Source organism: Nerophis lumbriciformis, linkage group LG06 (genome assembly GCF_033978685.3).
Source record: "Nerophis lumbriciformis linkage group LG06, RoL_Nlum_v2.1, whole genome shotgun sequence".
NCBI lineage: Eukaryota > Metazoa > Chordata > Actinopteri > Syngnathiformes > Syngnathidae > Nerophis > Nerophis lumbriciformis.
The window spans coordinates 30395328-30409216 of record NC_084553.2 but is presented as its reverse complement, the minus strand read 5'-3'; the positions used below and the strand labels follow the sequence as shown (position 1 = coordinate 30409216).

Sequence of the window (13889 nt, the reverse complement as noted above, 5' to 3'; positions counted from 1 at the left end):
TTAGTTGATTTAAACTATACTAGCCGAGAATAACCTGTGATGACCACAATCATGATTAACCCAAATTAAAACGTGTGATAATTCTGATTTATTTTTTAAATGATAATTTGAAAGTAATTAAAATAATAATTTAAAGCTAATTAACAACAAAATATGTATTTCAGTGGACAGGAAGTGGGTCACTAAACTCTGATTAAATGTGGGAATATTTCTCATACAAGTAAGCACCAATAATAATACACATACAAATGCTGTGTGTGGAAGAAAGAAGTGTGTAATTATATTGGACCCCCCCCCCCCCCCTGCTCCATTGTTTACCTGTATCTCACCTTTTTCGTAAGGGGCGCCGGAAGTTGGCAGACCCGTCAGCGATCCTGTTCTGTCTCCCTGTAATGTTTGTCTGATCTTGAATGGGATTGTACTGAAAATTTTAATTTCCCCTCGGGGATTAATAAAGTATTTCTGATTCTGATTCTGATTCTGATTTTCCATTCTATCAAGTACATTTTTGCTCTATCAGTGGCCATACTGTAACTTGTGTTACTTGTGTTACTCCAAATGGAATGGTCATTTCCTTTGTTGTATATTACATTTCAATATTTTTTGTCCAAATTCTTTCAAATATCAACAATACACTAGGAAGTCATTTTAGCCCAGTTAAGCAGCAGCAGGACGGAAAAGTCTTCTCGGAGTTAAGGTTGTATAAAACATTTTTGGATTCATATTTTTATTACTTTATTATTGCTCAAATCTTAGAATGAACTTAAGTCCAAAATAAAAAATAGCAAACATTTCATTGTTTTATTATTAATATTATTATTATTATTATTATTATTATTATTATTATTATTATTATTATTATTTTAACCTTTTGAATGGCCATTTGACCTACTAAATATGTCATTTTTTTAATTTCTTAAATATTTGCATACAATTAGTTATACTGTAAATTATAAAGGGCTGGGTTATTGGGATAATTATCAGGCCTAAATATACATAAGATTAGTAATTAAATTCATTTTGATACATTTATTTCATAAAAAAAAAAAAAAATTAGCATTTTTTTCAAAATGAACAAAAAATATGTAGTTGTAAATTATAATTAGACCAAATAGGCATTCAAAGGGTTAAAATGTATATATATTTTTAGAATTAAATGTTTTCTATCTTTATTTAGGACTGAAGTTGATCGAGAGAGTTTAGCAAAAAAAGTTTAAAAAAATATGAATTAAAAATCCTAAGCACTTTTTCGTCCTGGTACTACTTAACTATACTACTACTGTATTATGTATGCCACAGAGGGTTCAAATGAAGTACACTAATCCCTCGTTTATTGCTGTTAATTGGTTCCGGACATGAACGCGATAAAGTAATTTCCACGAAATAGGAATTATTCGTTATAAATCAAATATTTTCATAGCTAGATCATAAAAAACCCGTTTACTACCTTATAAATAATTTTGTTAACATTATGAGATCACTCTAGACATGAAATAACACCCTTCAGTCATCTTTAAACTATTTTAATTCATTAAAGTAATGCTACCTGAGGCCGAGCCAATCAGTGACCATGATACTAATTAGCGCAGTCTGATTGGTTTGGTCTCCGCTCATGGCCAATACTACTTTAGTATTCATATTTTTAGTTCATTTAGCCATTGTTTTGCTTGAAAACTTTTAATTTATAACTAAAAAGTAGTCAAATATGCTTACTTTTTTTTTAAAGATCCATAAATAAATTTGCAATGTAGTGAAGACGCACTATTTGAAGCGCAATGTGGCAAGGGATGACTATCCATCCATCCATTTTCTACCGCTTGTCCCTTTCAGGGTGCCGGGGGGTGCTGGAGCCTATCTCAGCTGCATTCGGGCGGAAGGGGTACACCCTGGACAAGTCCTCGGGATCTTTCTGTGTGGAGTTTGCATGTTCTCCCCCGTGACTGCGTGGGTTCCCTCCGGGTACTCTGGCTTCCTCCCACCTCCAAAGACATGCACCTGGGGATAGGTTGATTGGCAACACTAAATTGGCCCTAGTGTGTGAATATATTAAAAAAAAAAAAAAAAAAAAGTATCAGTCATTGTGGCAATGTTGTCCACTACATTCTGGGTTATATCGTATTTGTAATATTTGATTTTTGATTAATTAATTTATTTGATTTTGTAAATGTATTTTGTGTTTTTCATAATTTTGTTGGTGCAAGGCGTCCAAATACATTTGGGCTTGATGGTATTATTGCTATTACAGTGTAACTACATCCATCCATCCATCCATTTTTTACAGCTTGTCCCGGTAATAGATAAAAACAGCAGGACTTTCACAGCTGTTGTTTTGTCTGTCTCAGACATTAAATGTATTCTGTCATATTTCACAGTAAAATAGTGTAATCAAAATGTACTGTAACATATGATGACTATAAAATATGATGTCCCTATATTTCACAGTAATATCTTTAATCAAAATGTACTATAACATTACAACAAATTACTATAAAAACACAATGTCCTTATATTAACTGTTATTTCATAGTAAAATATTGTAATCAAAATTTGCTTCAACATTATAACAAATGACTATAAAAAATATTACATCCCTATATTTTACAGTTATTAACTGTTATTCAACAGTAAAATACTGTAATAGAAAATGACTAACTTTACAAAAAATACTATCAAAATACAATATCCTTATGTGTCACAGCATTTAAATGTTATTCCACTTGAAAACACTGTAAACAAAATGTACTGTAACATTACATCAAATTACAATTAGAATACAAGATCTTAATATTTCACAGAAATTACCTGTTATTTCACAGTAATGCACTGTAATAAAAATTGACTGTAACATTATACCAAATTATTATAAGAATATGATATCCTTAAATGTGACTGCATTTAACTGCAATTTCACAGTAAAATGCTGAAATCATAGTCCTCTGTAATATCCCCACAAATAACAGTATACATTCAAACTGATTTATCTCTTAAGGGCTTCCGTAGACTAGGCTGCACACTCTTGTATGCTGTTAAAACGAGAGCGTAATTAACAAAAAAAATACAGTCGTAAAGTTAGTTGTGATTTTATTGTTGTGAACAATAAACATTACACGTGTGAAGTTACAGCATTTAGTTGTGACTTAATTGTAATTAACTGTAAGGTCACAGCTCACCACTTACAGCAAATTGCTGAAAATATATTTCACAGTAAATGACTGTGAAAGTAATATAACTATTAGCCAGTCATTTGCGGTGAATTAACAATGAAAATGTTTAGTGTATAGTGAGAACGTGTATCACGGCCGTCTTATTTACGGCTTCCGTGGCGCTGAGGTCAAGCTTGATTGAAGCTGCTTGTGTCTTGTAAGCCAGCTGCTGCGGCCTTCGTGCTCAACCCAAGCGGGGGCAGGGCGGCGAAGAATAAAGTACATTAGAATAAAGTCGGGAACATGTTCCTAAATGGTGATTCGGCGTTACGAGTGGGACTATTAGGTAAAAAGGACAAACCTCAGTAGCCATAAGCTGCCTTTTATCTGAGCGTTGATAGTGTATCAGCTTTATGCGGTGTGTGTGTGTGTGTGTGTGTGTGTGTGTGTGTGTGTGTGTGTGTGTGTGTGTGTGTGTGTGTGTGTAGGGTCACACACATGCGTTGTTTGTGCAATATCACGGTGATGCAATGGCGCAAAATATTGTGAAAGAAAGTCAAAAGTTTCCTAGTCAGTGGGATGGAGAACAGGACCCTGGTGTGAGCAAGAGCGCCTACGCTAGGGGTGCCCATAAATCAGGGCCCTTGTCCCCCTGCGTCCCCCCCATGTGTCCCCCCATGTGTCCACCAAACGAACCGGGACTGCATGATCCAAATTCCTGGGGGTTAATTCACCAAGTCGCTGCTGCATTTCCCAAACACGGCGGCGACAAGACAACATCCTCTTTGCGATGACCTTTGCACTTGTGACACGGCGGTATGTGTTCGGGGAACAATTATGGGATGGACTTACACTATCTATGGAAACTGCCCTTTAATCACACATCATAAAAGAAAAACCTGCCAAAAGATCAGCACGGGAGCTGCAAGAGGCCTCGCCATGTCCGCCATTTCCGCCACACACAAAATGGAAACGAGGCCTGTACAGCGAGGTCAAAGGTCATGTGGAAATGGTCGCAGATTAAAACGGCTGAAATATACGAGATGCTTTGCGCCGGCAGAACATTTCTGTTTCAAATAAAGCGTGTGACTCCTTTCTCCAGCTGTTTCTGCACCCCCCCCCCCGCAGCAAAAACATTTGCGATATCGCCTTTGCTTGCTCTGACCAAGTTATATAATTATCGCATTTATCCAGATTTGTTATGACCATTAAGACGTGGACCACACATGCTAAATTAATAAAGACTTCACTTGCACCCACCGCCCCCCCAACTGATGCTTAAAATGATTGACAGCAATCTTAGTTACAGTAAATGAACAACTTACAAGCCCACCACACACACACACACACACACACACACACACACACACACACACACGCACTGCCGCGGTAAAACACCATAATCAGTGTGGACTTAAGGCTTTTGTTGCTGCATGTGACGTTTTAACGATGGCTTGTTATTGTTCAATTACAGCAACTAAAGGCTAATGTGTGTGTTTTTGAATAAATTATCTTTGACATCATCAAGTACATTAAACGTCGTTGCATCTGCACGCACGCTGCAATAATTTGGGCCTTTCGATAAAATAGACATATAGGTTTACCAATATGTTTATTTTTGTGGTTGTATGCTCGGTGTGCTTTAAAAGCGCATTGTTGTACTCAAAGCTGATTCTGTTTTGCTGAGTCAACTGGAAACAATTGTTAATAATAATAATTATACTTTATTTAATTTGTGTTACAGATTGAGCACAGGAAGTGCTATGCCACGGTAAAGGAGTATCGGATTGGAAAAGCTCTGCTTCTTCCTACTCCCTTTTGTAGTAATAAGAAATGGGAAATAGGTGTCATATCATGCATATTGTAACTGTATGCATAGGCGAAATAAATAAAAAAAGTTTTTTTAATACATTTTTAATATGTGGTGTCATGCTCTTACCAGATGAGCGCATTTGATGCAGCTTATTGTTAAATGAATACAATAATTCACATTATTAATGAAAAGTCACCTGTTTTTGATCTTGCAAAAATGTGGTGTACCTGTTTTTTTTATTCCTCACATTACATATTTTTATTCTAACTCATTTCAAATGATAGTCATTCAACTCTTAAGTGATCAGCTTTGCAGTGATCATTAAACCTTTTTTAGACTTTCTTTTCCACTTCAAGACTAACTTTGGGGGTTTGAAGAAGAAGAAGAAGAAGAAGAAAAAGAAGAAGAAGAAGAAGAAGAAATGTGCAGTTTTGCTTGGAATGCATGAATGGATGTAAGTGTACTGACCTTAGTGTACTTGATCTCAGGGTTGGGCACCGGCGAGGGCATCAGCTGGAGGGATGCCATGAGGGCGGCGGGGTCGCTCTTCACCTCCCCGGGGATGTGGATCTCACTGGAAGTCATCACGGAGCCTCTCTCTCTCTCTCTCTCTCTCTCTCTCTCTCTCTCTCTCTCTCTCTCTCTCTCTCTCTCTCTCTCTCTCTCTCTCTCTCTCTCTCTCTCTCAGTCTCTCTCTCTCTCACTCTCTCTTTGCGTGTCTTCGTCCTCCTACACGGCCGAGTTGTGAAGTGGACTTTGGGCTTCCTTTCTTGGGTTTATAGCCAGGTGTCAACCCAGGCGCGCTTTCATTGGGCAACAGAAGGGCTGTCCTTTTTTTTTTTTTTGCAAAGTAACTCCACGCATTTACATAAAACCCACCCACAAACTTTGCAAATCCTTCCACTGTGATTCACTCTTCATCGCTTCTTTTTTGTTTTGATAACACATTTTAAAGTTTATTTAGTGAGAATTTGTGTGCATTAAAAAAAGTGCATGCAAATTGAATCCTGCAATTTCACGCACACTTCCTAACACCTTCATTGTGCAACTATTTCCTCAGTGGCACTGAGGTGCCAAACGACTGTATCAGCATGTAGCTTGTTTGGTACAAGAGCAGCTCATGCAAATGAGGACTACTTGCAGGTGATAATTCCTAATAAACATCCACGAATTAGCAGCATGTCTACTCAAATAAATAGCTTACATCTTATTTATCTATGGTCATGCCACTAGTGTTTGCAACACTTTTACGTTTGGCAACGTGACAGCACAAAGAAGTGATGATGGTGATGAAGAGGATCATTTGCAATCTCCCCCCAGAGGATGCTTCTTGTCCATCAACACATCAGACCTCCTCCTTCTTCTTCTTGTTCCTCACACTCTCCAAGTGTGTGCTTGCGTACTTCAAAGTGACAAAGATGAATGGCTGTCGCCTCAGAGCATACATACTGTAGATGTATGAATATGAATGTGTATGAACAATAGGGGGTGCAGGGTGACAAAGCTCAGCAGACGCTCCGAAATGTATTCATGGAGCGCCCTCTGTCGGAAGAAATTGGAGAACTGCACCCTTAAAGCAGGGGTGCCCACACTTTTTCAGCAGGCGAGCTACTTTTCAAATGACCAAGTCGAGGTGATCAATCAATCAATCAATGTTTATTTATATAGCATATCTTCATTTATATGATATATATATACAGTATATATATATATATATATATATATATATATATATATATATATATATATATATATATATATATATATACATCCATCCATCCATCTTCTTCCGCTTATCCGAGGTCGGGTCGCGGGGGCAGCAGCTTAAGCAGGGAAGCCCAGACTTCCCTCTCCCCAGCCACTTCGTCCAGCTCCTCCCGGGGGATCCCGAGGCGTTCCCAGGCCAGCCGGGAGAGATAGTCTTCCCAGCGTGTCCTGGGTCTTCCCCGTGGCCTCCTACCGGTCGGACGTGCCCGAAACACCTCCCTAGGGAGGCGTTCGGGTGGCATCCTGACCAGATGCCCGAACCACCTCATCTGGCTCCTCTCGATGTGGATATATATATATATATATATATACTGTCTATCTGTGTTGGCTCTGCGATGAGGTGGCGACTTGTCCAGGGTGTACCCCTCCTTCCGCCCGAATGCAGCTGGGATAGACTCCAGCACCCCCCACCACCCCAAAAGGGACAAGCGGTGGAAAATGGATGGATATATATATATATATATATATATATAGTCGTGGTCAAAAGTTTACATACACTTGTAAAGAACATAATGTCATGGCTGTCTTGAGTTTCCAATAATTTCTACAACTTTTTTGTGATAGAGTGATTGGAGCACATACTTGTTGGTCACAAAAAACATTCATGAAGTTTGGTTCTTTTATGAATTTATTATGGGTCTACTGAAAATGTGACCATATCTGCTGGGTCAAAAGTATACATACAGCAATGTTAATATTTGGTTGAATTTTTGACCACTCCTCTTGACAAAATTGGTACAGTTCAGCTAAATTTGTTGGTTTTCTGACATGGACTTGTTTCTTCAGCAGGACTTGTTTCTTCAGCAGGACTTTGGGAAGGCCATTCTAAAACCATAATTCTAGCCTGATTTAACCATTCCTTTACCATTTTTGACGTGTGTTTGGGTTAATTGTACTGATAGAACACCCAACTGTGCCCAAGACCCAACCTCCGGGCTGATAATTTTAGGTTGTCCTGAAGAATTTGGAGGTGATCCTCCTTTTTCATTGTCCCATTTAACTCTCTGTAAAGCACCAGTTCCATTGGCAGCAAAACAGGTCCAGAGCATAATACTACCACCACCATGCTTGACTGTAGGATTGGTGTTCCTGGGATTAAAGGCCTCACCTTTTCTCCTCCAAACATATTGCTGGGTATTGTAGCCAAACCGCTCAATTTTTGTTTCATTTGACAACACATGGAATCCGCCATGGCAAGGCAAGGCAAGTGTATCTATAGAGTACAATTCATACACAAGGCAATTCAAATTGCTTTACAGAAAATTCAAAGAAAGCAAAAATAAAAATATTTTCAAATTCAAATACAATCATAAAAACAATCACAATTTATCAAAATTAAAATCAATCAAAGAGTGTAGATAAAATACAAACGTTACTTTCAGCTGTCATGTGCACAATCAAATAAAAGTGTTTTCAGCCTGGATTTGAACATTGCCAACTTTGAGGCCTGTCTCACATCTTCAGTAAGACTATTCCACATTTTAGGAGCATAAAACTGAAACGCAGTTCCACCATGTTTGGTCCTGACTCTAGGCACCAGCAGGAGACCACTCCATGAAGTTCTCAGAGGTAGAGATGGTTCATATGGCTCTAACATGTCAGAGATGTACTTTGGCATGAAAATACTTATACACAAGAAGAGCTGTTTTAAAGTCTATTCTCTGAGCAACAGGAAGCCAGTGCAGTGACATAAGAACTGGACTAATATGGTCGTATTTCCTGGCTCTCATTAGGACTCGAGTAGCAGCAATTTGGATGTATTGCAGCTGCTTTGCAGCTCGTTTAGAGAGCCCAGTGAGAAGGCCATTACAATAGTCTAACCTGCTGGTGATAAAGGCATGGATTAGTCTTTCTAAGTCTGATTTAGACATTATTCCTCTGATTTTGGCAATGCTTTTCAGGTGGTAAAAAGCTGCTGATGTTATTGACTTAATGTGGCTGTTAAAGTTCAAGTCTGAGTCCATGATTACCCCTAAATTTCTAACCTGATTATTAGGTTTCAGTGAGAGGGTCTCAGGGTGAGTAATAATTGTTTCTATTTGCTTCTGTGGGCCAAAGACAATGATTTCAGTTTTGTCTGAGTTTAGCTGCAAAAAATAATTTTGCATCCACACACTGATCTGTTCCATACAGCGACAAAGTGAATTAACAGGCCGACGTTCACCTGCCGTCAGTGACACGTAGATCTGAGTGTCATCTGCATAGTTGTGGTAGAACACAAGTCAAAATGGCCCACTGTGAATATCATAAGGAAAATACATCATCATCATTTTTAAGGGTGTAATTATGCTTACTTTACTACGGGGGTGTCCAACTCAGTTTTAACAGTAACAGTGAATATGTAATGGAATTAGTGCTATCAAATGATTATTTTTCAATCATATTAATCACACATTTTAATTTGGATTAATCATGATTAATCACAGGTTATCACTCTCATGCAAAATTTAATCAGGGGTGTCCAGAGTGCGGACACCCCTAATATAAATGCAGCTTGCGACACATTTTAAGAATACTTTGACATAAACAGTGGAATAAAAGAGTAATGCAACGAGAAAGTGTTGCAATATTGACACAAATTACACAAAGCTGCCATGCAGGCAGTTGTTTTTTTACTTAAAACTGTCGTTGCTCAAAAAATAAAAATAAAAACCTTAAGAATCGATGGATTGATCTAAAGTTTACGTAGAGATTTAAGCGTTAAAAGTAAAAATAATATACATATATTAGTATATGAATTATTTTTACCATTGTTATAGAAGTATTGATTTTTATTTTTAAACAAGTACACTACACGACAATTGACCTTGGCCAAAAGGTGTCATTGTTCAAAAAATAATAATGAATCAAAAGCAATGTTATTATGAATTATTTATCTAATCAAGGCTCCAATAATTGCATATTTTGTGTTTTTGTATATATATATAAATATATATATATATATATATATATATATATATATATATATATATATATATATATATATATATATATATATATTTACATATATATACACTGTGTATATATATATATGTATACTGTATATACTTGTCCAGGTTGTACCCTGCCTTCCGCCTGTTTGTAGCTGAGATAGGCTCCAGCACCCCCCGCGACCCCGAATGGAATAAGCGGTAGAAAATGGATGGATGGATGTATATATATAATTTTTTAATTTTTTTATTTTTAAATAAATGACCTATTTTTAACACTTTAATGACTGAGACCCTTTTACTATTACTATTTACTATAATCCATTTACTGTTCGTAATTTACTTTTTATTTACATTTTGTTCTTTCTAAAGTTGAATTTATATCAACACAAACAAAAATTAAGTTTTCAATACATTTTAATCAGAATGGCAGCACATTAAAAAACATAGCTAATAACAGTGCATATTCACACAAGCAAAATGCAAGATATAAAAGCAAAAATTCGTATTTATTCCTTCTTTAATTCGTGTCATTTACCTTTTATTTAGCAGAAAGTTTCTATTAAGTGCAAGTCGGGAAGACAGTAGGATTTATATAAAATAAGATTTAATGTAAACTGAAGTATAAACAAGGCTAACAGAATACAAACAAAAAGTGTGTGAGCTAACAAAAAGGCAATAAACCGATAAATGAAAAAATAAAATTCTTGAATGAGGTAAACGTGTGACCAAGTACTTAGACTTACAGTAAGAAAGTGCTAAATTCAAAAAAGTGTTCTGGTATTTAGTAGGTATATTTAGTGTACTCATGTAGTGTAGATTTGTGTTTCAATCTAAACTTTGAATTATTGAATACATATTTGATTCTTATAAAAATATGACGTTAATACGACAGAAAAAAGTTTTTATCCCACCAAAAAAGTGCTATTATATTTTTATAGGTGGCGGAGCAGGAAGAATTTTACACTCACCTCTTTACAGATCACATAATACCTTAGGACTAGTACTAGTACTACAGCTTTCATTACTATGGCTGATGCTACTACAACTATCACCAACATCACTAAACCAGCTGCTACTGGTACTATATTATTACCAATACTACAATTACTACGTTAACTACCTAAAACAACTACTAACAAGTACACATACACTCATTAGTTCTACTAGTTCTACTACTACAATGACACCACTACCACATCTTCTACCACTACTACTGCTTCCACTACTAAAACTACTTCTACTACCACTTTGACTACTATTACTAGTTTTATTACTATGGCCAATACTTATACTACTAAAATGATCACCAACAAATACTACTACTACCGGTACTACTATTACTACTAGTACTATTATCCCCACTCCTTCTATTACTATCACCGCTGTCACCAACACTAGCACTACTTTCATTACTATGGCCGAAACTTATACTTATACTAGTACTACAACTAGTACTTTCATTAATACTACGACTTTCATTGTCATGGCCATAACCTACACTGTAGTACTGCAACTACTACTTAAATTACTATTACTAATACTTTTACTGTAGTATTACAACTATACTTTCATTACTATGGCCGATACTTATTCTACAGTACTACAACTACTACTTTTATTACTATGTCCAATACTTATACTGTAGTACTACAACTACTACTTTTATTACTTTGGCTAATACTTATACAGTAATAATACATATACTACTTTCATTACCATGGCCGATACTTATACTATAGTACTACAACTACTATTTTCATTACTATGGTCAATACTTACACTGTAGTACTACAACAACTACTTTTATTACGATAGCCAATACTTACTGTAGTACTACAACTATTATTTTCATTACTATGGTACTACAACTGCTACTTTCATTACTATGTTTAATACCTACACTGTAATATTAAAACTACTACTTTCATTACTATGGCCGATACTTACACTGTAGTATTGCTACTACTACACACTACTACTTTCATTACTATGTCCGATATCTACACTGTAGTATTAAACTACTACTTTCATTACTGTGGCCGATATTGTAGTATTACAACTACTACTTTCACTAATACTATGACTTTCATTAATGTGGCCGATACCTACACATTAGTACTACAACTACTACTTTCTTTACTATGGCCGATACTTATATGCTTATACTGTAGTACTACAATTGCTATTTCATTAGTGTGGCCGGTACTATACAACTATCACCAATATAACTCAATCAATCAATCAATCAATCAATCAAAGATTACTTATATAGCTCTAAATCACGAGTGTCTCAAAGGGCTGCACAAGCCACAACGACATCCTTGGCTCAGATCCCACATCAGGGCAAGAAAAAACTCAACCCAATGGGATGACAATGAGAAACTCTGCCCCCCTCCGCGAAGGAGAGGGGGGCAGAGCAGAAAAGAAACGGCAGATCAACTGGTCTAAAAGGGGGTCTATTTAAGGGCTAGAGTATACAAATGAGTTTTAAGATGGGACTTAAATGCTTCTACTGAGGTAGCATCTCTAACTGTTACCAGGAGGGCATTCCATAGTACTGGAGCCCGAATAGAAAACGCTCTATAGCCTGCAGACTTTTTTGGGGCTCTGGGAATCACTAATAAGCCGGAGTTCTTTGAACGCAGATTTCTTGCCGGGACATATGGCACAATACAATCGGCAAGATAGGATGGAGCTAGACCGTGTAGTATTTTATACGTAAGTAGTAAAACCTTAAAGTCACATTTTAAGTGCACAGGAAGCCAGTGCAGGTGAGCCAGTATAGGCGTAATATGATCAAACTTTCTTGTTCTTGTCAAAAGTCTAGCAGCCGCATTTTGTACCAACTGTAATCTTTTAATAACTAAATTACTGCTACTAGTAGTCCTACTAGTATACACATTACATTACTATAGCTAAATCAACTAATACTAGGTTTCTTATTGCTCTACTACTACTCCCATAACTTCTACTAATAGTACTATTAGTATAGACCAGGGGTCGTCAACCTTCAGCATACAACTAGCCATTTGAGCCCATTTCCCACCAAAGTAAATCCACCTAGAGCCACAAATTTTGTTTGATCCCTAAAATGACAATAACACTACTTTTAGTTACGACTCAGCAAGTATTTTTGCTCTGATCAGTTTTCTGCAGCAGTTCCGAAAATGCTCTTTTTCGGTCATCTCCAGCTCGGTAGTATTTTTCCACGAATGCTGTGTTTTTGTCCTGGAAATGTATTTCCACATTGCATTTTTTGTTGCTTGCTATTTTCTCCCCACATATTAAAAGCAAACGGGTGAACCACACTCATCAACAGTCATACGTGCCAACCTTGAGACCTCCAATTTCGGGAGGTGGGGGGCATGGTCGGGGTGGGGCGGGGGGGGGCGTGGTTGGGGGCGTTGTTAAGAGGGGAGGAATATATTTACAGCTAGAATTCACCAAGTCAAGTAATATATATATATATATATGTATATATATATATATGCACATATATAAGAAATACTTGACTTTCAGTGAATTCTAGCTATATATACATTTATTTTATATATATATAAATAAAATAAATACTTGAATTTCAGTGTTCATTTATTTACACATATACACACACATAACACTCATCTACTCATTGTTGAGTTAAGGGTTGAATTGTCCATCCTTGTTCTATTCTCTGTCACTATTTTTCTAACCATGCTGAACACCCTCTCTGATGATGCCTTCTGCTTCGTCTCCTTGTTGTGTGCGCAGTTGTGCACTGCACTCTCTAAAAGCCCAAGATGTTATTGTCACATGTGCATGTACAGTAGATGGCAGTATTGTCCTGTTTAAGAGTGTCACAACATTGCTGTTTACGGCAGACAAACTGCTTTATGGTAGACAAAAACGTGACTGCTGTTGTTTTGTGTTGTTGCCGCGCTGGGAGGACGTTAATGAAACTGCCTAACAATAAACCCACGTAAGAAACCAAGAACTCGCCCTCGATCATTCTACAGTTATAACGTCATTGGGCAGGCACGCTGTTTATATTGTGGGAAAGCGGGCGTGAAAACAGGCTGTCGACACGTCACTCAGGTCGCATGGAGCTGGAGGGGGCGTGGCCTCCAGCTCCGCATGAATTTCGGGAGATTTTCGGGAGAAAATTTGTCCCGGGAGGTTTTCGGGAGAGGCGCTGAATTTCGGGAGTCTCCCGGAAAATCCGGGACGGTTGGCAAGTATGTCAACAGTAAACGC

The 13889-nt window shown here is 37.1% G+C and overlaps 1 protein-coding gene across 1 annotated transcript in view; it reads right to left on the bottom strand.

The window, feature by feature from the left end:
* aldh1a2 (aldehyde dehydrogenase 1 family, member A2) overlaps positions 1-5712 on the bottom strand; it is a 43326-nt gene extending 37614 nt beyond the window's left edge. Inside the window, exon 1 of the mRNA XM_061964090.1 lies at positions 5425-5712. Within this exon, the coding sequence (XP_061820074.1) occupies positions 5425-5541 (117 nt within the window). The 5' untranslated portion in view covers positions 5542-5712. The remainder of the gene's footprint in view (positions 1-5424) is intronic.
* Positions 5713-13889: the final 8177 nt, after the last annotated feature.